We start from the raw sequence: 25,769 nt of genomic DNA on the forward strand, positions 1-25,769 counted from the left end.
AGCTAATTTTGTATTTTTACTAGAGATGGGATTTTGCCATGTTGGTCGGGCTGGCCTGGAACTCCTGACCTCAAGTGATCCACCTGTCTCAACCTCCCCAAGTGCTGGGATTATAGGTGTGAGCCACTGAGCCTGGCCTTGCATTTTTTCTTTAATCTTTTCCTTCAGTTCTTTTATTTTCTCATGGAATAGTCTTTTTAAACTGGCCTCTGATTCTGCTCATATGATAGCACATTCCCCAGAAAAACCTGTTGCCACAAAGTGTCTACAGGGCCAAAGGAAAACAAAGACCGTAATCCTCCTTAATTTTCCTGGTCCATAAGATAAATAGGACTCCAAGTCCCCTGTTCATCAGGATAATTCTAACATCCCAATGTTCCATATCCTTTCACTTTGGAAGACCAACTCTCTTCCCTCCCCCATGGATACTCACGCTCTTGGGATTGGTTGGCTCTCACAGCAGCCACCTCCTGTCACTGGGTTGGCTCTTGATGAAAGAGCTGCTCAGCTGTGCCTACCATCTGTCATCACTGCATGGGGCTCATTGGAATCCACAAAGTGTCAGGGTTTTCAGAGGTCAAAGTAAGGAGCCAAGATCCTTTTCTCTCCACATTTCTCTAGGGTCGGTGAGTGTCAAACCTCTGAATGAATGCCTCTGTGCACATCATTGATGACAAGAGCTTTCTTAACCTTTGAAGATGGATGCTGAACATCTTCAACCACTCTATTCCTCCACAGTCATCCCCATAACCTCTTCTCCTCTGAGTGAGGTCAACGGCAGAGGCCCCCCAGCACCTGTTGTGATGCCCTCAGCACCTGAACTAATGGGGAATGTGGGCTTCAGCACTTGGCTGCCTCTCTAGGGATTAAACCAAGTTAATCCTCAGCTCTTTGGGAGGGAGGTCTTCATGGGAACAATATGCACCCTGATGTTTTGTGTCCCGAAGAGAATTTCTCTTTGAGCACAGGCTTTGGAAATTTAAAGAGGTCCCATATAGCCTCCAAAATCCAGTCAGGATTTGTCTATGAAATGTATATGTATTTCCAAAGCAAATGGCTACAATTTAGATAAAAAATAAATAAGGCTGATGTCCGAGGAAGCTTTCTTGGTGACTACATTTATTCATTCCAAAAACATAGAGTTACTGAGAACCTACTAACCACTCAGGATACCATGATAAACAGAAGAGACACCGTCTTTGCTCTTATGTCATTCACTGTTTAATGGATGAGATCTAAAGCATTATTAAGAGTGGGGAGTGCAAAGAAGAAACCCTCATTTCAAAGACGAATGAGAATAATGACATGTACAAAGGTCCTGGAGTGGAAAGTCACTTGGTATAATCCAAGAGTGAACATGAAGGCTATTGTTGTTGAAATGTAATAAGGGAGAGAGTGACGGGATGAAGGGGGATGAGTGGGAAGGAGTGAGTTCATGCAAGGCTTTGAAGGTCATGGGAAAGAATCTGGTCTTTATATGAAGAGCAAGAGAAGACTACTAAAGGGCTTCAAATAGGGGAGTGATATGCTTAAGTCTGTTTTTTTTAAAAAAAGATTACGGTGGCTATATGAGGAAAGTGGAATTGAGAACTAGCAAGAGTTGGAGTGGTGAGCTCCATTAGGAGGCTACTGAAGTAGATTCATGACGTAAGGAGTGATGGTGGCCTGGGCTGGGATGATGGTGGTAGAAATGGAGAAAGAGTTGATAGGATTTAGTGATTGGATAAAGGATAGAAGAGAGACGAAGGCTTTCAGACTAACATCTGCTTTCTAGCATGAGTAACTGGGTGGCTGAAGATGCTATTTTCTGAACTGGGAAACAGGAGAAAAAGGAGCAAATATGGGGTATGAAGACTTTGCATCTTTAAGGTGCTGTACAAATGCAAATCAGCATTCCTTTATTACTAAGGGTACCCTACACAGTTGTAACAGAGGGAGAAAGATCCCCCCCTTGTTTTTAGCTATTCCATGGTATTTTCATTCTCATCCCACCCAAATGAGGCAGTGAGTGGTAAGATGAGTATAGAATAGTTTCAATTGCATTTCATCCCATTCTTCTTAGCTCCAGCTCACCTTTTAGTGGTTTGAGGCCAGTAGATGAAGCTGCATGTCACCCCCAAAATCTTGTCTCCAGTTTAACAAAACTTATTTGAGAGACATTTGCATGTTTTATTAATAATGATTTTTACCACTTGTTCCTTTCCATGTTTGGGTTTGAAATTTAAGTGGCTGGCAGATGATTATCTTCCTGTTACTGCCTGCTTAAACTGCTCATAAGCAGGCTTTACTGGAGGTCTCAGAGCTGCTGTGAACTTGGTCTTGGGCACACCTTACAGGGCCTCCATTTGGCTATGGGGTGGGTGGCATTCACTATGAATCAACTCTTTTGATTTCCCAAGCTATCTCAGAATTATAGCTTGCCTCCAGAAGTCTTGCATTCGGAGAGGAAGTTCTTTCCAAGGGAGCTCAGTTTTCAAGGTTTATTGCTGTGTTTAACGGATGAGATCTAAAGCATTATTAAGAGTGGGGAGTGCAAAGAAGAAATCCTCATTTCAAAGATGAATGAGAATAATGGCATGTACAAAGGTCCTGTGGGGGACAGTCACTTGGTATAATCCAGGAGTGAACATGAAGGCCAAGGAAATATATATACATTAAACAGAGCAAGGTTTTCAATCTTTTGGGGACTAGTCCATGAAAATTCAATTCAATGTACTCTCTTGCAAACCTATGTTATCCAAGATTCTTGAGTATAATGACAACAGGGTAAGGAAGTCCGAACACCCCAGAAACAGTATAAATGGGGATGAAGATTCAGGTTATACGTGGCCTATTTTAAGTTGCTTCTTGAGAACTCTCACAGGTAATACCGGTTTGGGAGACAGGACTTGAAGTCTATTGCTGAATTTCCATCCCCAGTATTCCCAGCTATTTCAAGCCATTTTTCAATGGAGTCTCCACCAGATGGTTTGGAGGACAGAGCAGCTATTTGTGCCTCCCATTGACATCAATTTTTCCAAGTGAGAGACTGCCCCATATGTTAGTGCAATATGTCACTGGAGGTGAAGCATCAGTTGTATTGGTGGGAACCTGCCGTTTGCTGTCCCCTTTTTCCTCATGCCATTTCCTGCCTCTCTGATCTTTTCTAGGTCTCTGGCCTATCAGGAGGACGACTGGTGCTGCAATAGAAGCCAGTGGCTAAGTCTTGTGTATGGCGTGGTTAAGGTTGCAGCCTCTCACCTCTGCCTTCCTCCATTTTGGGCTGGTTACCTTTGTGCTCTTCCTGAATGGTCTTCGAGCAGAGGCTGGTGGCTCAGGGGACGTGCCAAGCACAGGGCAGAACAATGAGTCCTGTTCAGGGTCATCAGACTGCAAGGAGGGTGTCATCCTGCCAATCTGGTACCCGGAGAACCCTTCCCTTGGGGACAAGATTGCCAGGGTCATTGTCTATTTTGTGGCCCTGATATACATGTTCCTTGGGGTGTCCATCATTGCTGACCGCTTCATGGCATCTATTGAAGTCATAACCTCTCAGGAGAGGGAGGTGACGATTAAGAAACCCAATGGAGAAACCAGCACAACCACTATTCGGGTCTGGAATGAAACTGTCTCCAACCTGACCCTTATGGCCCTGGGTTCCTCTGCTCCTGAGATACTCCTCTCTTTAATTGAGGTGTGTGGTCATGGGTTCATTGCTGGTGATCTGGGACCTTCTACCATTGTAGGGAGTGCAGCCTTCAACATGTTCATCATCATTGGCATCTGTGTCTACGTGATCCCAGACGGAGAGACTCGCAGGATCAAGCACCTACGAGTCTTCTTCATCACCGCTGCTTGGAGTATCTTTGCCTACATCTGGCTCTATATGATTCTGGCAGTCTTCTCCCCTGGTGTGGTCCAGGTTTGGGAAGGCCTCCTCACTCTCTTCTTCTTTCCAGTGTGTGTCCTTCTGGCCTGGGTGGCAGATAAACGACTGCTCTTCTACAAATACATGCACAAAAAGTACCGCACAGATAAACACCGAGGAATTATCATAGAGACAGAGGGTGACCACCCTAAGGGCATTGAGATGGATGGGAAAATGATGAATTCCCATTTTCTAGATGGGAACCTGGTGCCCCTGGAAGGGAAGGAAGTGGATGAGTCCCGCAGAGAGATGATCCGGATTCTCAAGGATCTGAAGCAAAAACACCCAGAGAAGGACTTAGATCAGCTGGTGGAGATGGCCAATTACTATGCTCTTTCCCACCAACAGAAGAGCCGCGCCTTCTACCGGATCCAAGCTACTCGTATGATGACTGGTGCAGGCAATATCCTGAAGAAACATGCAGCAGAACAAGCCAAGAAGACCTCCAGCATGAGCGAGGTGCACACCGATGAGCCTGAGGACTTTATTTCCAAGGTCTTCTTTGACCCATGTTCTTACCAGTGCCTGGAGAACTGTGGGGCTGTACTCCTGACAGTGGTGAGGAAAGGGGGAGACATGTCAAAGACCATGTATGTGGACTACAAAACAGAGGATGGTTCTGCCAATGCAGGGGCTGACTATGAGTTCACAGAGGGCACCGTGGTTCTGAAGCCAGGAGAGACCCAGAAGGAGTTCTCCGTGGGCATTATTGATGACGACATTTTTGAGGAGGATGAACACTTCTTTGTAAGGTTGAGCAATGTCCGCATAGAGGAAGAGCAGCCAGAGGAGGGGATGCCTCCAGCAATATTCAACAGTCTTCCCTTGCCTCGGGCTGTCCTAGCCTCCCCTTGTGTGGCCACAGTTACCATCTTGGATGATGACCATGCAGGCATCTTCACTTTTGAATGTGATACTATTCATGTCAGTGAGAGTATTGGTGTTATGGAGGTCAAGGTTCTGCGGACATCAGGTGCCCGGGGTACAGTCATCGTCCCCTTTAGGACAGTAGAAGGGACAGCCAAGGGTGGCGGTGAGGACTTTGAAGACACATATGGGGAGTTGGAATTCAAGAATGATGAAACTGTGTAAGTAACCTTCCTGTATTCTGCCCCTACCTGACTCCATCTTTTGCCATCCCTTTCTGTCCTTCTGTACTGCACTTTACAACATTTCCTTGTGTTTGTGTTAATGTCAAACTTTGGTTCCATCACAGGTATGCAGGATCAGCAGACACCACTGGACATGTTCTGATTCCAAACTCTTCTTCAGTTTTCTCATTTTAAATTGTTTCTGGGCAAGGAATCCTGTGATAAGAGCTAAGGACACAAAACATTTTGTTCTCTGAAACACAAAATGATGGCTGGTGGAGCTGTGGGATGACAAGTTTTGTGATATCAGATTTTGGAGAATTCTTGTGACTAAGAAGGACTAGAGAATCGCTTGGGCCTCTTCTTCCTCCCTTCCTCATATGAAGGGTATCTATGAGCTTTGAAACCAATCCTTTCTATTCTGGGCAGGAATAGCCCAATCAGAGCATTCTTAAGAAAACAAGTGGCATTGGCTTTTTCCCTGGTACTATATTGCCAGTCTCACTGTATAACCAGATTCCAGGCACATCTTCTTTAATTTGGAAATTGCAAAATTGATAGAAATTTGGCAATCTTTTTAAATGACCATAGACTATTTAACGGTGTGAGGCTTGCCCAGCCTAGCTGAATTGAGTCAGTATGGCTTGGATACTGGAAAGTATCTTGGAGAAGCAGAGCTCCCAGGGCAGTGGCTACTTGTCTTCAGTCACAGGTCTAAGCTCCAAAATCTGGTGAAGCAGTGAAGGAGAAACATCCCAGGAATTGTGGGAGGAAATATCTCTTCTGTGTAGTCATCTCTTTTCACAGTCTAGGACTCTCCTGAAATACCTCTTCTTGGGTTACTGCCCCATTCAGCCCTTCAGAAACTGTGGATATTACACTTCGGTCACCTCTATTACCCGAAGGCCTCTGCCCATTGAACCCTCTTGCAAATTGGATATTCTGTCCTTTTTCCAGTTGGATAGCTTTAAAAGGGAAAGCAGAATGACTTTCCTCAGGATTTGTAGCTTATGAGAAAGTAGACTTTCCTGGGTGGCCTAGAAGGGTGGAGATGAGAAACGGGAACTTCCTCTGAATGACTGAAGATATCCACAAATAATAAGCAGTGGCAGGAGATGGTGTGAAAAGTAAAAGGAGGATATAGGAAGTTGTGTGTGGGGGGTGTCTAATGTTTCAAGAACCTGCTAATTATACCTTCAGTGGGAAATGAAGCCATACAACCTCTAGAAGAGGAGGAGGAAGGAACTCATGGAAAAGTGGGGAGCCATAGAAGCTAGGGAGAGGTGTCCTAGGAGTGCTTCTGCCCAGGTCCAGCCATGAGACAGAGCTCAAAAAGAGCTGGGCACTGCTGGTGACAGAACTGAGTGACCCGGGGGATCCTGCATCTGTTCTTACTCAATCCCTTCCTAATAATGTGACTTGGGGCAGGTCATTTAGTGGTTCTGGAACTAAACTTTCTCATATGCAAACTGGGAATGACAACACTTTCCTTGTCTGGAGGCAAGGTCAGTCGTTTTTGCAGTTCCTTCCAGCTCTAAGATTTTCTGAACCATAGACATAAGCACTCAGTGTAGGTCATATTTGCACTCGCCAAAAATGGATCAGGGGATATTGTCTCCTGAAGGAAAATGGCCATTGACAAATTGATTTATTAGAGCTCTGTTTAGTCATTTTGCTGGGAAGGATAATCATTTGTTAACCTAAGTAGAAACCTGTGCCTTCCGGAGAATACTATCCATTTATATGTACTCCGGGGTCAGTGTTTATACATACAAATGAAGGACAGGGCTTCACTGGGAAAACAAACTCCATGGAATTTCACATGATTATGGTGATGTCAGTGTGGAAGAAGATATGGTAAGGCATTAAATGACATTAAGGCCACAAAATTTGCCATAATTTGACAGACTTGTGGTTCTTCTGATTCAGAACCCTTTCTACCCATGGCACGGATAGGTAGTTTTTCAGAGATCAGAGGCTTAGTTCATTCTATTAATTTCCTCATTCTATTAATAATCAATTATGCACCTAGGGTCTCTGAATATGACTAAACCTTCCTCAAACTCATTTGCGTTTTCAGTTTGTATAATATCTTGGTGCAAATAAGCCTCGCAAATTATCACTTCTGGGTGATACTCGTTCTAAAGGTATGTCAACCTCCAAAAGTTTGAGATTCTGGCCTAGATATTCTAGGGTTTTGTGAACAAATCTATGTTCCCATCCATCCCTTTTCATTTGTTTTTTAGACTTCATTCATTGCAGAATAATGAGTCCAAAACCTGCTCATCTGTTCTCCCGTGGCACCCCTATTCTTGATATTTTAAATTGCAATTTTACAACTAGAGACGGTATTATGGAGCAGAAAAATCATGGGTTCTAAGTACTCTGGGTTAGGATTCTGGCTCCACTACTGATTTAACAATGTAGTTTGGGGAAATTTTATTAACCTATGAAATTATTTCCTCATTGGCAAAATGGGGATAATAATATCTCTCTTGCAGGGCCATTATGATGATTCAACATATTGCATGCAGTGTACCTGGTACACGGTATATGCTCAGGAAACAAGACTCTTCATAGTAATATTGATGAATTAACAATATTCTTCAGAAGACATTGTGGAGTTGTTTAGGTTACTTGGCCCTTTGTGTGACCCTAAGTAATGAGCATGCCAGTTTGGGGTTACTATGAAGAGTACTTACCTAAACTCATAAAATATTAGATCTAGAAAGGACCTTAGAATATCCTCTGCAGTCTTGCTTCTTAAATTTTAATGTGTTGCTCAATCATCTAGGGATCTCACTGAAGGGTAGATTAGGATCCAGGAGGTCTAGGGGAGGGATTGAAATTCTGCATTTCTAACAAGTTCTGGATGCTGCTGGCCCCAACTTAGAGGTGAAAGGTTCTGAAGCTCTTGACCAAATCAGGAGACCCAGCAAAGAAGTGGTTTTTCAAACAACTTGCTTAATTGAATAATGTTTGTTTGCTCTTTAATTCCAACTTTCGAACCCAACTTAGCAAGAATCCAGAGGCTGTGCTAATTGCCATACCAGTCTGGAAACTGAAATGGATACCTTCAGGGTACTTGGACAAAGTTGGAACATCTGCTTTCTAATCTCTCCCTCTTTGTGTAGCTTTATTTGCCTACCAAGCCTGGTAGTATTGAAAATCTGCCCTCACTATACTCCCCTAAATATAATTAAGTTGAGGCCAGGCCTGTGCTCTATCAATAATATAGGATCCACGAATTCACATGTTTGGTTTTATGCTTTACTTTTTCAAAGGTGCTTTTAGTAGCATGGAAGAATGGAAAAGCACAAGCTTTGGAATATGAAAGCAGATGTGAATCCATCACTCACCAGTAACTTTTAACAAGTTCACATCACTTTTCTGAGTACCAGGTTTTTGTTGGACAACAGAAATAATATTCCCTATCCTTCAAGGGAATACTAAATATAAATATGAAAAAAATGCACAGTGCCTTTTCATAGATGGTGCTCAGTCATTCAACAAACATTTGTTAAATATTTGCTACGTACTAGCTATATTACTAGGCACTGGGGTTAAATAAATGAATAAGACAAGCTGACATTTCAGCCCTCAAGGATCTTACTGTCAAGTGGAGAGGATCAGAGGGTACAGACAAGTCAAGGAACGTGGGAGAAGTGGTATGGCTGAGATGGATTGAATAAAGGAGCAATGAAAGCTCCCTGCAATGTGTGTGGTACCACTGAAGATTCTAAATTAACCCTTATTAAGGATGTAGTAGTGACAGAGGTGAAGCGGGGATAGGTACATGATTAATTTACATCCATATTACAATAAACCCTTAACATTTAAGAGGGATATTATTGATGTCTTCATGATCCAGAAGAATCCTCACCTTTGCAACCATCACTATAGTCACTTCTTGAGAATTATGGCCTTTAAGACTGTAGCATACAATGACAAAACCTCACAGAGGTATGGGTTCTGCCTGCACACTAATTTCACTCATTAAACAAGTGACTGGCTCCTATATCTCAGGCTCTCAGCACGCCTTTGCAAAATAACAGATTATTGCAGCTCTTGGACCTTTGATGTCTCCGGGAATAGTCAAAGCCACAGATGTCAAATATGTACATGCCAAGACCTATTATAATTAAATAGCACAGACCTCCTCCAAAGAAAAAGAGCATATTGGCTGTGCTGCACATTCTCCAACCAAATCAGAATGTTAAAGCTCGAAGGTATCTGACCTCCCATTTTTTAAATTATGAAGATGAAATTCAGAAAGGGAAGGTAACTTATCCAAGATCACATGGCTAGCTGTGATAGAAAGTTAGAGTTGGAAAGGACGTTAGAAAGTGAGGGTTGGAAAGGACTTTAGAAGCTGCCAATTCAATGTTCTCTCTGCCCTTTCCCATCTTAGGCTTCTCCATTTTATTTTTATCCATCAATAAAATGTTAACTTTGAAAAGAATATGGCAATTCTTGGGTAAAAAATGCTCTGGAAGTGAGAGTCCGGGAGTACTATGTGACTAATGTCTTAACTAAGAATAATAATATATTATGGACTATTTTTAATCTTTTGGTTCACCTTGAACTGTTCAGGAAGGAAAATATTGAGCCCATGGAAATTTTTTTTAAAGTCTTTATCTGAATCGAGAAAAGGTGACAGGCATAGTTGGAACATCTTTTAGGCAGTGCTGGTAAACTTCAGGCTAGGCCTTGTTCCATGAAATAATAAAAATTTTCAAAATAATGCAGACCATTCCCTTCCAGGGATGCTTTCTCTGTAATGTTTTAACCCCAAGAAATCTTTCTGTAAAAATCTATAAAAATCGCCGGGCGCGGTGGCTCACGCTTGTAATCCCAGCACTTTGGGAGGCCGAGGCGGGCGGATCACGAGGTCAGGAGATCGAGACCACGGTGCAACCCCGCCTCTACTAAAAATACAAAAAAAAAATTAGCCGGGCATGGTGGTGGGCGCCTGTAGTCCCAGCCACTCGGAGAGGCTGAGGCAGGAGAATGGCGTGAACCTGGGAGGCGGAGCTTGCAGTGAGCCGAGATCGCGCCACTGCACTCCAGCCTGGGTGACAGAGCGAGACTCCGTCTCAAAAAAAAAAAAAAAAAAATCTATAAAAATCTGGAGTGTTCCAGGATACAATTTGCACATTCTCCAATTTAACTAAAACACAATCGATTTTTTGTTTTCTTTTTCTTTGGCTTAGCAAGGTTTTAAGATAGTCCCTTTCTGGCCACAGAGGGAGATGATTTGCCTCTAGAATACCCTTTCTGTGCTTGAGAGAGTCACAGGCTGCAAGCTCATGGTGGATGAGAGTCAAGTAGAGGCGGTGACATCTCTCCCTTGGCCAACATCCCTCTCTTTCTCTTTCCTTCTGCCTTCGGTGGCAGTAGCAAAAGCCCTCCTTCTCTTTAGGTAGACAGCCACTACAACTGTGGCTTCCTGAAATCCTCGGTGGAGCTATGTACTTGGCACAGATTTGTCTTGAAGAAGGGACTCCATTTCTGAGCCAGTTGTTGAATGGGGATACTCAGCAGTACAGTGAGGCATTTCCAGTAGGATTGCTCAACCACAATTGCCTGCTTTCCAGGCCCAAAGGAATAATTGAAGGCTATGTAGACCTTTTTTTTTTTTTTTTTTTTTGAGGTGGAGTCTTGCTCTGTCGCCCAGGCTGGAGTGCAGTGGCGCATCTCAGCTCACTGCAAGCTCCGCCTCCCGGGTTCACGCCATTCTCCTGCCTCAGCCTCCCGAGTAGCTGGGCCTACAGGCACCTGCCACCACGCCCGGCTAATATATATATATATTTGTTGGTTTGTTTGTTTTTTCAGTAGAGATGGGGTTTTACCATGTTAGTCAGTATGGTCTCGATCTCCTGACCTTGTGATCCACCCGCCTCGGCCTCCCAAAGTGCTGGGATTACAGGCGTGAGCCACCATGCCTGGACATGCCATGTAGACTTTTTAGCAGAAGCTTTAGCTATTGTGTCCCGAAGGGCCCCAGGTCCTGATGAAATGTCTTTTTTTTTTTTTTTTTGGTCTCTTTTCTTCTTAATTACTGAGACTGTCAAAGAATATGTCAAAGCATGACATATTCCAACTCCAGGATCCATAAAACACCCCAAGTTCTGTGGAGACCCTATCACGTCTGCAAAACTCTCCAGGAAGTCCAGAGCCCTCCTGGTTAATTTGTTTTAGGGACTAGGCACGCGGTATCCCCTGGCAACACTGGATCAGCAATTCTCCTTCTACCTAAATCAGTCCCACACCATGTGCAGCAGAGTATCCAGTGCCCCTGCCCTGGTCTGCTCACATTGGTTTGCTCTCCAGAATAATAATTCCTCAATATACACAAGAGATTGATTCCAGAACTACTCCAAGGATACCAAAAATACTCAGATGCTCAAGTACCTGGTATAAAATGGCACAGTATTTGGCATATGACCTAGGCATATTCTCTCCCATATACTTTATTTATGTATCTATTTATTTTGAGACAGAATCTCATTCTGTCACCCAGGCTGTCACTCGTTTATTGCAACCTCTGTCTCCCAGGTTCAAGCAATTCTCCTGCCTCAGCCTCCCAAGTAGCTGGAACTACAGACGCATGCCACCACGCCTGGCTACTTTTTGTATTTTTAGTAGAGACAGGGTTTCACCATGTTGGCCAGGCTGGTCTCGAACACCTGACCTCAAGTGATCCACCCACCTTGGCCTCCCAAAAACCTGGGATTACAGGCGTTAGCTACCACGTCCGGCCCCCCATATACTTTACATCATCTCTAGATTACTTATAATACCGAATACAATGTAAATGTTACATAAATAGTTGCTTTAATGTATTGCTTTTTTAATTTGTATTATCCTTTTTTATATTTTATTTTTTCAAATATTTTCTACTCGTGGCACCCACAGTTGGTTGGTGGAACCTGCGGTTGGTGGCGCCCATGGATGTGAAGGGCCGATAGTATGAGAAAACTCAGAGGTGCAGAGTTGGAGATCCCATCGGGGAGAATGCCAGTGTGGGTTAAAAAAGACACACTGTGGTTGGAGATGATCACAGGAATAGCCACTTCAAAAATGAATGGGTCTCATCCTCAAAGCAGGCTCTCCTGGGCACTGCTTGGGAAGGTGCTAATCGGAACTTCAGGCAACAATAATAAGGGGATGCAGGTGGGGATCCTGCCATGGGCGTAGCTTACTTTCTCTGGACTCTTCTGGGTCTTAAGGCCGGTTTCCTCATCCACTCAAAAGAATGACAGCAAGGTGAGCAAAGCAAGGCAGGTAAATGAGGATGACTCTTTCTGGCTGTCCAACTTTTCATCAACTTCCCAAAGGTTTTTGGACGGGACATGAGCACTCATTCCTTCTCCACCCTTTAGCTAGGCCCTGTCAACTCCAGGAGGAAGATAGAGGAGGTCAGAGCTGTGGTCTTTCACTTATTCAAGATGTTTCCTTAGTGTTTTGTGTTTGGGTTTTTTTTTTTATTTTTTTGACAGAGTCTTGCTCTGTTGCCCAGGCTGGAGTGAAGTGAAGTGAATTGGCGTGATCTGGGCTCACTGCAACCGCTGCTTTCGAGTTCAAGCAATTCTCATGCCTCGGCCTCCTGCATAGCTGGGACTACAGGCACATGCTACCATGCCTGGGTAATTTTTGTATTTTTAGTAAAGATGGGGTTTTGCCATGTTGGCCAGGCTGATCTCCAACTCCTGACTTCAGGTGATCCAGCCACCTTGGCCTCCCAAAGTGCTGGGATTACAGGTATGAACCACCGCACCTGGCCCCTTATTGTTGGTTTTCAAAAGAGTAACTAAGCTGTGCTTCCATAACCCAGTTTGAAAGTTTGAAGACCTGGCATAGAGCCAGTGACATTGTTAGTTGAAGAAAGAGAGCTCCTTGATCTGCAAATAGAGCACAGCCCCATATTTAAATTCTGCACATTCTAGAAGCATTTTTCAAGAATCAAATGCTTTGAGGATTTTGCTAAATAACCGTGGAGGGAAGCACTAGACAAATATTTTCATATGGCGTGAGAGTTATCATTCATAGGAATTCTATTTCCACTCCTACCACTTACTGGGGACCCAAGTAAGAAATTACTTGGATAAGCAGAGGAGAATTTAAAGTTGAATGTGGTGGAACTTATTATGGAAAAAAATGTGTTTTTCTGAAAACTGGATTTGTGTATATATTTAAGTTCAGCTGTCATTTTGGAACCATCCTTACTCTTCCTAGCTAAGGATTAGCATGCATAGGTGCAACTTGGCTAACCCTGCATGGACCCAATTCAGTTACGTTTTGGTGGGTAGGGTTCATGAAGAAGCAGTTATTTGCAGAGTGTATAGAAACCACTCTATTGTAGGTTCTTTAGTTGGTACTTTCAAAATAAGTGACATCCAAATAGTAACTTAATATTCTGAATATGGCTGCAAAACAAATTGTCGATCATGGATGACTACTACTGCCATCTCTCCATACCAGTCCATCTTCTGCCAGGCTGTTTGGTCTTGATTTGTCAACCTTTTAGATTTCTCCCCACGTATTCCACATGACCTTCACCAACCCCACTTCCATCTCCAAACGTCTTTCTGAGTTGTGGGGATGCAGATGTATTCTGCCACCATCACAAGGGCTAACCGTGCCCTGGCTGCAGATCTTCATTGATGTTCACATTATTTCCATTCTTACACCCTACTTCATGTTTGTACACTATTTTCTTACATTTACTGTCTCTTCTAAACATTCTTTGCTGCGCCCACTTTTTCTCTAGTTGTGCTCTAGGTGCTGCAGAGGCTAGTGCTGGGTTTCCTTTCATTCCTCCTTGCACTCAGCGCCTCCCTTCTCAATTCCTTTTGCCATGTCTCCTCTTTAAATCTTAACCTATTCCAGATAGTCTTTTCCTTCACACTATTGGTATCTATACTTGGGTTGCTTTCAGTCTATTCTCTGATCTATGATTTCTTTACGTGATCAAGAAGGTGCCGTGAAAGGATCCCTTAAGAAAGCCTGTCATTTGGCCAGAACGAACTAGCTTCATGATAGCACCAGGAAGACTGATATCTCCCAGGAAACAAACCACTCATGGTGGTGCTCTTTTTGCCTTCACTATGAAGTGTTTGTCTGCCTGTATGTGAAGACGAGAGGGTTTAATTGTAAGGAGGCAGCACAGACTGGGACTGGTATCAGAAAGCCATCGGGGACTGAGGTAGCTCTAGAGACCGCTTCGTCTCTCCAACGTTCTCCCTCCTGGGTGACATGCTTTCTGTCTCCTGGCATCTCTGCTTCTCTCTCTGTGGGCTCCTTCTTTATTATTTGCAGCTTGCAATGGTACCCCAAAGTCCTAGCTCATGGCTCCTTTCTGCATATATGCTTTCTGTTCCTACCCACAAAGCTCTTTCTATTCTTCTAGTTTAAATTTTCAAGGGAAGAAATCTGATTTTTTTTTAACCTGGTCGTGTCAAAGACCACTGACCACAAATGAGTTGGTTGCCCTGTGTCGAGTGCCCCCTTCTCCCACCCTCTTCCCCTCCCCTATCTAGTCTGTCATAACTGAGTGATGGAGTGGGAAATTGAAGTTGCCATGGGATTTCCATGATAAGCTATCTAAACAGTTTTATCTATAAGTAGTAGACAGTGTCACTTAGAAGGGAGTCCCAGGTGAGACAGGCACCTGTCAACTCCAAACTGGCACACGTTCTAAGGTCTGCAACACCCCAGAGAGAGCACTGATTTTATAGTGACCTGTATTGGGCCAGTAGGCTGGAGAATGGGAGAAATAGCCACTTCAGAAGCCCCCAGCCCAAATGCATCAAGCTCACTATAGACTCTGCAGCCAAGATTCAGCTGGCTTCTGCTCAGATCAACAGAAAACATTCTTAGTGAATGATGCTTGTGGCACATATCTCAAGGCTACCAGGGTTGTTTCTCCCCATTTACTTTTTTTCTGATCTGTCCTCTCCAGGACACTAGCGTCAGAAGATAATCTTCCATTGTTTTCAGGTACACTATTTGGGTACTGAGTCACTTTCAAAGCCTCTTTCTGGGTTTGGATTTCCAGAGCAGTCTGTGCTGTAAAGCAAGACAGAAAGCTTCCCTGCCACTCATGCCTGCCAGGGATAGAATGACAGCACTCCTGAGGCTCTCCCTCCCCACCCTTCCCCTGCTGGACAGCTAATCTGCTGGACTCAGCCAGAGCCAGCAGGCACCCCCTCTTTATCCTAGGAGCTGCAAACTTGATGCCTTTCCAGGAAATCCCCAGAAGCTGGAGTATCCTCATCTACATGTGGCACAGTGTATGGCTGTGTCGGGTGCTCATGTCCCATTGCATAGGACTGGGGTGGAAAATAGGGACCCTCCTTTTGTGTCAGTTCCAGTCGGTGAGTAGTGGCCATCCAGGGGGCCATCTTGGAAAGGACTTGTGAGGCTGTATCTGGGCTCACTTGTAGATGTGAGAAGAAAAGGCCAAATATCTGCCAATCCTAGTCCTGGGATTCGAGATAGAAAGAACTGCATGGAGTGAAGAAACTAGGAGTCTCCATTTCACTGAGACGCATAAGAATGAAGTTATTGTCACTATTTCTTCAATACTGGGCCAATCCTAATGAGAAAACCCTTTTTGAGTCTCTCTTTTCTTTATCTTACATATAACACAAAAGCTTTTTGAATTCCCTGGATGAACCCACAGGGACAGAAATTCTTGTTGGACACATGAAGTAGATAATTTCTTTATCAGACTAGAATCTTCCAGAAGCGCTGCTAACCTAGTGAGTTTTATACTCTAGACAGGTGGTTCTCAAGCCAGCTCCCCACCGCAGGCCTTTTTCATGGTCTGCCCCTCCCTGTAGAACCCACGTTTTAGGTTATTAGCTGATAATTGGATTTCTATTTTTTTCTCATAAAATACAGCAAAAGATAGCTAGTGATATTATGATAAGTTAATGTAATTATAGCCAAAGCAGAGAGAAACAACATTTTAATTAACCTGTGTGGACTGCTGGAAGAATATAAACTTTCTATTTCGGGGGTTGAGTAGAGAGAGAAATGAACACAGCCAAGGGCCGACTGTCAGAGGACATTTAACTGATGTAAAATGCTTTGAAAATATTGGGCACTCATTGTTTAAAGTTGTTTTTGATGATGGTAACTCCGTAAGGGGATCAGAACATGCTGGAAAGAATGGGCACAGCTTTGGTTACCTGGGCCTTACCACTGTTATTCAGGCCTCTGAGAAAGCTTACTATTGTTGTTGCTATGTTTCTTACACAATAAAACTTCTAATATTTGCATGAAAACATAGAATTCCACTTTTAAAGATGTAAGGATTTTGTCATACCATTAGGGTTACTATGATCACTTGATTCCGAGTCTAAGAAATATTAAGTAATTTACCCGAGAACACAGACTTTTAAGGGTAAGTATCAAAACCTTGATCTTCTAATACCACATATTCTCACTCATATGTGGGAGCTGAAAATATTGAGCTCAAAAAGGTAGAGAGTAGAATTGTAGTTATTAGAGGATGGGAAGGAGGATAGGGAGAGGTTGGTTAATGGATACAATGTGAAGTTATGTAAGAGGAATAAGTTCTAGTGTTTTGTAGCATTGTAGGGTGAATATGGTTAACAGTAATTTAGTGTATATAAAAAAAAAACTAGACAGGATTCTGAATATTCACAAAGAAATGATAAATATTCGGCTGGGCGTGGTTGCTCACGCCTATAATCCCAGCACTTTGGGAGGCCGAGGTGGATGGATCACCTGAGGTCAGGAGTTTGAGATCAGCCTGGACAACATGGTGAAACCCCGTCTCTACTATAAATACAAAAAATTAGCTGGGCATGGTGGCACACACCTGTAGTCCTAGCTACTTAAGAGGCTGAGGCAGGAGAATCGCTTGAACCTGGGAGGCAGAGGTTGCAGTGAGCCGAGATCACGCCACTGCACTCCAGCCTGGGTGACAGAGTGACACTCTGTCTCAAAAAAAAAAAAAAAAAGAAATGATAAATATTTAAGGTGATAGATATGCTAATTACCCTGATTTGATCACTTTGTATACATGTGTCAAAATATCACTCTGTATCTATACATATGTATAATTATTATGTGTCAACTAAAAATAAAAGGAAAAAATCATTTTAGTGTATTTACAAAACATAAATTATGTAACCATTAAGAATAATGTTTTAAATTATATCTAAGGGTGTGATAAAATTTACAGTATAAGATTGTGCTTGAAAAAGTGCAAAAAGAAGTAATAATGTACAGTTGAGAAAAAGTGCAAAGAACTGAGTCCTAAGCAGACTATACCTTTCCTACTGCATGGTACTTCTCTGGCCTTTTGCTTTGAAAGATTTTGCACCCAGCATGGCAAGTGGTTAGCAGAGGCAGCCATTCTCACTTGTGCGATGGCTTTGGGAGCCATATATGTTGTTCAGGTGGGTGTGGAGTGGAAAGGCTGCATGTTGTATTAATGCATTGTTAAGAACCTCTAAGAGTGATTTCTTTTGGGAAGTGGGACTGACGGTCCGAAGGGTGGAAAGACAACTTTTAATCTTTGACTTTACACTTTGTGCTCTTTTAAATATTTAACGTGAGCATGCATTTCTTTAATAATAAAAATACAAAAAAATTTTAGCCCTAGATCTTCTGATTTTAAACTGCATATTCTTTCTATTGTGTTACATATTTTAGCATGAGAATAAGGTTATGAAGCTGGAAGTAGCAGGCTCCCTTTCCCTCATATGTAGGAAGTTAAGAATGCAGTCTACATTTCTTCCTTAAGGTGTTGGCTTCTTTCCTTTTAACATAGGGGCAGCTGGGCCCAGGGAGTTTGGCAAGGGTCAAATAAAGTCCTTAATGCCCAGCTCAGAAATCTGGATTCACCGTGCTTGACTGCTGGCTCCGACCTACCCTCACCTGAGCTGGTCTGCAGAGGATTCTTGTGTGTGTCACTTCATCACCAGGAACTACCGACAGATGATGCTTTGGCCTGCTGCCTGGGTAACAGGGCGAGGCTGGCTCGGGACCATGTTTTTAGATCAGGGGGCCTCCTTTGATGCCATGTCCATGGTGTCCGAGGGCAGCCAGGATCAAGGGCTAGACGGGGCAATGATGAGATGAGAGCAGGAGGGCCTCAGCTGCGGCCCCAGGAGAGCCTATGCCAGCCCTGCTGACCAAGGAGGCCAGAAGCAACAGGAGAGCAGAGGTAGAGGGGTGAGTGTCCATCGCTCAACGTACAATCAGCAGACATTTGGGGAGCTCATACTGTGGGCTAAGCACAGGGAAGAAAGGCACAGTCCCTGTCCCCAGGGAAGTCACAGTTGGTAGGGAAGACAAGCATATGTGCTAGCTACTATAGAAGCGGGAACCACTGAGGGCTGTGGACACACAGAGGCAACACCCCCTTCTTGTCTTTTGTCAGGGATTCAGTTTGGCATCATTAGAAGTGACTTGCACAACCCCCTTCTCTAGTCAATTCAGAAGGACTTGGTAAGCAGGAATGATGAATTAGCTTCAGCTTGTGGGGCACACACAGATGGAAGTAGAAGGTAGTCTCAGGAGTAAGTAAATTCCCATGCAAGCTGTGTCCTTAGACCAGAGCAGCACCCGGTTCTTCCCCATTTCTAGTAAAGGTGCCTCAAGCACCACCAGGACACAATTTATGCCTGCAGAATGAATGAATGAATGAATGAGTGAATTCCTGGAACCTCTTCTGCTTTTGTGCCACACCAGGTTGTAGCAAGCCCAGGGGCACCTGGGACTGGAATGTGGCTCTCAGGCGTAAAGACCAGGGAGCACCCACCATTTTGCATTCTTCAGCCCTTCCTCCTCTCCTGTCCCAGCTTCAGCAAGATCCACAGAGCCCTCTGAGCACTGGCAACCCTGAGCCTCTCCACAGCCTGACCCCTGCCCGGGCACCAGCTCTTCAGAGGGTGTTTCTGTGCTGCTCAGCTACCCCTGAGCCTGGGCTGCCTTTGATGCTCAGGAGACACCCTGTAATTCAATTAAGCCTTCTCTCCAGGGAGCATGTAATTATGTCTTATCTGGGCCTTGTAATGACAGCCCCCTGCCACTGCAGAGGGAGTTGCCCTGCTCAGCTGCCCAGAACCTTTTCCTGGGAGGAAACTAATCTGCTTAGCCCAGATTGGACACAGTTCTGCGCAGCACTTTCCCGAATGCCTCTGAAATGAGTCCTCACTGACAGAACGGGCCCACTTTGGGGGAACTGAGGGCTCTCTTGGTCCTGCACTGCTCTTTGCCATACAGATCTGTCTGCCCAGGATTGTTCTTGGATGTGCGGGAGGCTGAGAGAGCTCCCTTTTCTTCTCATGGCTAAATCCCTTGATCTTCCCAGCCCACCAGGGGGTTAGAAGGGAGAGGGGAAAAAAAAAAAAGACTGAACTTTTTGTTGTTGTTTGCCTGTTTTCTATGTTGTCTTGTGGGGAGAGGGTATAAGATTGATTGACAGAGTGGCACACTTCGCCCACAAATTCATCATTTGAATTTCTCAGGTAAGATGTTCACATTTCTCTGGTAAGATGCTCCGATTTCTCTGGTTAAGATTTCTCTGGTAAGATGCTCATGAATTGGTGGAGGTGTTGGTGGGGTGTGGGAAGTGTGCCTGCTCTGTCTGAGTTTTGGGGGAAGTTGCCTTAATTCTCTGCATGATTTTCTTTGCTCCTTTGGGCTTCATTTCTGTGCAATGTAGTCTGACATGAACACTGCTCAGGGAGGTGTTGCTTCCCACGGCCCACGCCACTGGAAACCAGTAGCCCAGGTTTAGTTGAGCCCTCCTTTTGAGGAACCCAAATTCTTTCCTTTCCTTTATGTGAGATCTGCCCAAAATGCCATTGGCAAGCTGTACTGGGTTGAATAGTGTCCTTCCTCCTCCTAAATGTATGTCTACTCCAAACCACAGGATACTACCTTGTCTGGGAATGGGGCTTTTGCAGGTGTAACCATCAATAGTTATAATGAGGTTATACTAGATTAGGGTGGGCCCTAGATCCTATGACTGGTATCCTTACAAGAGGCCATGTGATGACAAAGACAAAGAATGGAGTGAGGCACCCAAGGAACTCAAAGGATTGCTAGGAAACACCAGAAGCTTGGAGAAAGGCATGGAACAGGTTCTCCTCTCGGACCTCTAGAAGGAATCAGTCCTGCTGATAACTTGATTTTGGACTTCTAGCCTCCAGACCTGTTGGGGAGAATACATTTCTATTGTTTTAAGCTACCACGTTTGTGGCGATTTGTCACAGCAGCCATAGGAAACTAATACATACAACCTGCACAATGCCTACTCCAGCCTTCCATAGCAAGTCAAGGGCCTCACAACTATGTCCATAGGACTGATAGAAGAGCGACCTCTGTGCTGCTTGTCCCTCAGGACGCTGACCCACAGTTCTCAAGGCAGGAGTAGGCCAGAACTCATTCAGCAACTTTGTTATATAGGGGTTCCAGTTGTAAACCTTTTGAATTCCTGTTTGCAAGTAGATGAGGTTTGAAAAATAAATGGCCACTATCTCTAAGCCCCGTACTCCAATCTGTTTCATTACTTTATTACAGCTGTTATAATGGCCTCCTCTTCTCTCTTCCAATCTCCTTAGCCCTGGTTCCTTATAGTTCTTTTTTTTTTTTTTGAGGCAGAGTCTCACACTATCACCTGGGCTGGAGTGCAGTGGCACAATCTTGGCTCACTGCCACCTCTGCCTCCCAAGTTCAAGCGAGTCTCCTGCCTCAGCCACCTGAGTAGCTGGGATTACAGGTGCCTGCCACCATGCCTGGCCAATTTTTTGTATTTTTAGCAGAGATGGGGTTTCATCATGTTGGCCAGGCTGGTCTCAATCAAACTCCTGACCTCGTGATCCACCAACCTCAGCCTCTCAAAGTGCGGAGATTACAGGCGTGAGCTACCGCGCCCGGCCAGATAGTTCTTAAACAACTGCCCAGAAGTTCCAGCCTAGGCAGGGGCAGCCACGAACTGCATTGCTCATTTCTGCTTTTTGACCCTTTCGATGGCTGAACTCTAGGCCATGGAAAACAAGGCCCCATTGTGTAGTTAAGAGCCATTTTGTGACTAGGGAGACAAAAAAGGGCCTATTCTCCAAATCCCCTTTCCCTCTGGAGTTCCTTGGTGCCTTAAAGCTTGTCCTGAGCTACAGGTGTGTTACTTGTTTATCCCGAAATGCAGGCATGTTAACTGATTTCCTCTGCAAAGAGAGGCAGGCCTGGCTGGGGCACAGCTGAAGATGTCACGGCCAACCTAAGGGCAGCCAAGCTATGGCTGTCTGTGACGAGAGGAGAGCAGCAGTGATAGGAGGGTAGGAGGCGTTGAGTTCATGTTAGGGAACTGGAAGACAGAAGTTTGCCTCATCATTGCCACAATAAAATCACCAGTAACAGAAGTGTGAAAGCAGCAATGTGAGTGGAAGCCCATATACACACAGGGGGTAATAGAGCAGCATGATCAAATATGTGGCCTTGTTATCAGACAGGCTGATTTGGAGTCCCAGCTACTTGTTGGTGACCTGAGCTAGAGAAAGTTATCTAACCTTTCACTTTACTCATTTCCATAACATGGCTAATAATAGCGCCTACTTTATAGGGTTATTATGAGGATTGAATACAATTATGCAATATAAAACATTTAGCATAGTGCCTAGTCTAAATTCCTCACCAGGGGTATGATGTACTAGTTTTTAGTTAAGTAATTAGTATCCTGGACATGTCACAGCAATTTGACCTATCTGGGCCAGCGTTTTGCTCAGGTTCCCCCATCAGTAATTGTATTCCCTCCCCAATCCCAGGATTAGCTTTTAGGAAGAAACAGTTGATCTAAAGATAGAAAGTCAGAGTACTGTCTGGAGGAAGGTAGAGGGAAATGTCATTATCTGGGTTTTTTTTCGATGATGTCAGGGAACATGACAGGCTGCTCCCAAACAGAGAGCAGCCCCAGGACAGGGAAGAAGGTGACCTTGAGGTTGACTCCTTTGCATCCTGACGTGGATTTTATGGACTTGTTTTGGAGATGAAGGGAAAGAAAGATGGAACATAGAAGTGAAGGAGAATAAAAGAAGTGGGAGGAAGAAGGGCTGGGAGGAGGATGGGCAAAGTCTTTCTGGTCTCAAGGATAATTACATGTGAAATCACTTGCCAGTGGGACTGTGGGGCTGGAGCAGCTACAATAATTACAGTACAAGCTGCAGAGGGCTCTTCGGCATGTCTCGGAGCAGCCTGTAGGCAATACCGAGGCCTCTCTCACTAAACCCGTCTCCCAGACCCCAGAGTACACACACCTTCCACCCCGGGGCCTGTTGATGATCAAAAAGCTTAAGCAGAACAATTACAGCTTCAGAGTGGAACCATAGCTCTGGGCTCCTGTGACGAAAACCACAAGCCTGTCGGGCCGGGACTGCTTCACATGGAGGGCCCTGCTCTTAATGGCCAAGTGATCTGGAGCAAGACCCGTGACTCTCCCACAGTGCTGTGGATGGTGCTGCCTCTCCCTACGCATCCCCAGAAGAGGATGTTCAGTAACTAAGGAATTAACTATTCTCCAGCCTGATTCTGCTTTTCCCAATCAGGGCTTTATACCTTTCTTTTTTATCCCTATATTTGGAGATAAGTCACCCTTGCCTTCATTTTACCTAAGCAAGGGAGTTTCCTGTCACCTAATGAAGTGCCAAACAATACTGTGATTTATTTAGTACTTACTGTGTGCCAGGAACTCCAGCAGGTGTTGGACATTTATGGTGTATGATCCTTACACTAAGCCTGCAGTGGTGCAACCCCAGCCCTGACCACTCTGTGCTTCCCCTTTTCACAACACAGCTTGTCACTAAATCCAAGTCAGGAATTCCAGGTTAGGCTTGAGTTGTGCAGAGCCCTTAACTGAAATTTGCCATGGTTGAGCCATGACTGCAATCACTGACAGCTCCTTCTGGCTCTACACACCTACTTGTCATATTCACACTCTGATCATGGCCTCACTCGCATCTCTTCCCACTTTAGAAGTTCTTTCCTGTAGAACACTTTGCTGCTGCCCTGTTCTGGTCACTGACCAGCCCTGGTCTAACCACTGGTTAAGCTTTGTGCTTGCACATAGCTGGTTGAATCGTATTTATTGTTGTTTGTGTACATCAAAAATATAATAATCATATTGGCAATTTTATGTGTTTCATTCAACATGAGGGATCCAGCATACCTTGTCCCTTTGTGAACCCTGCTGCTCTCAAATCTCCACTAGCTGTTTCCTGAGCAGAAGGAGATAAAAGGCTGGCTCACACCCCCATGTTTTTACTGGTCACAGTTACTGCCACCATCTAAGGCTGAAGAGACTTCCTTTGTGTTAGGGCTAAAACCTTAGTCATTGTATCTGAATGCCTTCTGTGTTCCTTTCCTCAAAAGAAAAAAGTACCCTCTTCTGCCAACCCTCTCCCATGCCAACTAAATAAGCAAGCAAGCAAACAACAAAGGAAAGGTGATATTACAGATGCTGCTCAGTCTACGATGGGGTTACATCCTGATAAACCCATCACAAGGGATGTAATTCCATTGTAAGTTACAAATACCATAAGTCAAAAATGTATTTATTTCACCTAACCCACAGAACGTGATAGCTTAGCTTAGCCTACTTGATCATGTTCAGAAGACTTGTATTAGTCTTCAGGTGGACAAAAACATATACCACAAAGCCTATTTTAAAATAAGGTGTTGAATATCTCATATAATTTATTGAATATTGTACTGAAAGTGAAAAATAGAATGGTTTTCTGGATACTCAGAGTATAGTTTCTACTGAATGCATATCACTTTTGCACTATCATAAACTTGAAAAATTGTCAGTCAAACCATCCTGAGTCAGGAATCCTGTCTGCACAGAGTATAAAGGAGGAAAGCATCAGCTTTGGAGGCAAGTGGACCTGTGTTTGAACCCTGATTCTGCTAGAGCTTGACAATACATATTCATTTTCTGTTGCATAACCAATTACTACAAACAACACATTTATTTCTCAGTTTTCATGAATCATGAGTCCAGGCACAATTTAGCTGCAGTTAAGGTGTCAGCTGGGGCTGCTGTCTTATCTGAAGCATGGGGATGGGGGTGTGGATTCCAAGGTCAGGTGGTTGTTGGCAAAATTAATTTTCTTGCAGCTATAGAACTCATGGCTCGCTTCTTCAAGGACACGGGGAGAGAGAATCTCTCACATCTTTTAAAGGGTTCACCAGATTAGGTCAAGTATACTCAGGACAGTTTCCCTTAAAGTCAAGGCTTAATAGTCAACTGATTAGGCACCCTAATTATATCTGCAAAATCCGTTCACCATTGCCATGTAACATAATCGTGGCAAATAATCACGGGTCCCAAAGGTTCACAGGTCCCACTCACACTTGAGGGAGGGGATTATATAGGGCATGTTCTTGTGGAGAGAAGGAATCTTACAGCCACATTAGAATCTGTCTCCCATGTTATTTGACCTCAGGTAAATTGACTAATCTCTTGAAGGTCCAATTTCCTTACCTGGAATAAAAGGACAATAAGATCAGCCATATAAGGCTATGACAAAGACTAAATGAGATAGAATAGGCTGGAAAAGTCTTGCAGATAGCAGACACAAGTATGTAACAATTTCCCTCCTACTGCTCCTTTTGTTTTTCACCTATCCTTCAGTCTCTGTCACTTCAAATACCACAGAAAACCTTTCCAAGTAGCCCAAATCATGCCCCCAAATAGTCACGTCTCATTATTCATAGCAGTTATGTTCCATAAAGTTAGCACAAACTCCGAATGAGTGAATCCTAAAGCGTTGCTCCTGGAGGAAATACAGGCTGCTGGTCACAATATTTTCATCAACTGATCAATATATACCTTGTCTTATGTGTGTTTCTGCTCCAAGACACTTTATTTAGTATATACGTTGATTTGTTAACTCTGAACTCTCTAGGCAACAGCATTATAACCCATGCCTTCACAAAGCTTATCTAACACACACATTTCCTCCTCAGGCACATCCCAGCCTTCTTGCACTTAGGATTCAGCAGTATGCTTAAGGGCCATTTTCAACAGCAAACCCATCAACACAAACACAATCATGCGAAAAACATAGCACTAAAGAGACTGCAAAAAGGACACTGGCTTACAGCATGGAAGCTGGAAGGAGAAGGCAGAGAATCACCTTGTTCCACTTCAGCTATCAATATGCAGTCAGGTCACCCAGTCATTCAAATTTTATAAATATACTCTAATATATATATAAATACCAGGCAGGGTTATTTTTTTCCTCAAGTCATTTTTCTAATTTTTTTTATTGAATTATTCTTTTTTTATTTTTTATTATTATACTTTAGGTTTTAGGGTACATGTGCACAATGTGCAGGTTTGTTACATATGTATCCATGTGCCATGTTGTTTTGCGGCACCCATTAACTCGTCATTAATTTTTTTAAATGAATAGATAGAAGAGCTGAAGTAAGTGTCAGGAGCAAGAGCTCTGCTTCCTTTTCCCTTGCTGGGCTTCGTTGGAGAGCCATCATCTCCTCTATATGTCTCCCAACTCTTCTAGGCATTGGATGAGTTTGCTGCAGATATGAAACCCAAGTTTGCCAGTCACTTCGTACTAACAGTTGAAATGTGGTGGAGGAGCCTTTTGAAGACAGAGACTCAGCCCCATTAGCCTCATTGCAGACCTAGATTCCTGCCAAAAGTAATTTGGCTGGAACTTCCCAGCCATGGCATTGTCGACATCTTCCACTGTAATGTCAATTAC

General features: G+C 43.9%; 1 protein-coding gene across 8 annotated transcripts in view; it reads left to right on the plus strand.

Moving 5' to 3' along the window:
* SLC8A3 (solute carrier family 8 member A3) overlaps positions 1-25,769 on the plus strand; it is a 151,634-nt gene that overhangs the window by 17,303 nt on the left and 108,562 nt on the right. For 6 of the 8 annotated variants that reach the window (XM_055288987.2, XM_055288988.2, XM_055288985.2 and 3 more), the window contains exon 2: positions 3,150-4,995. The exons of 1 other annotated variant lie outside the window; for it this stretch is intronic. In XM_055288987.2, coding sequence (XP_055144962.1) covers positions 3,212-4,995 — 1,784 coding nt within the window. In that variant the 5' untranslated portion in view covers positions 3,150-3,211. Of the gene's footprint in view, positions 1-3,149; positions 4,996-25,769 lie in introns of those variants that run through there. One more of the 8 variants, XM_055288992.2, reaches the window with a different exon arrangement.

The sequence above is a fragment of the Symphalangus syndactylus genome, chromosome 8 (assembly GCF_028878055.3).
Source record: "Symphalangus syndactylus isolate Jambi chromosome 8, NHGRI_mSymSyn1-v2.1_pri, whole genome shotgun sequence".
Lineage (NCBI taxonomy): Eukaryota > Metazoa > Chordata > Mammalia > Primates > Hylobatidae > Symphalangus > Symphalangus syndactylus.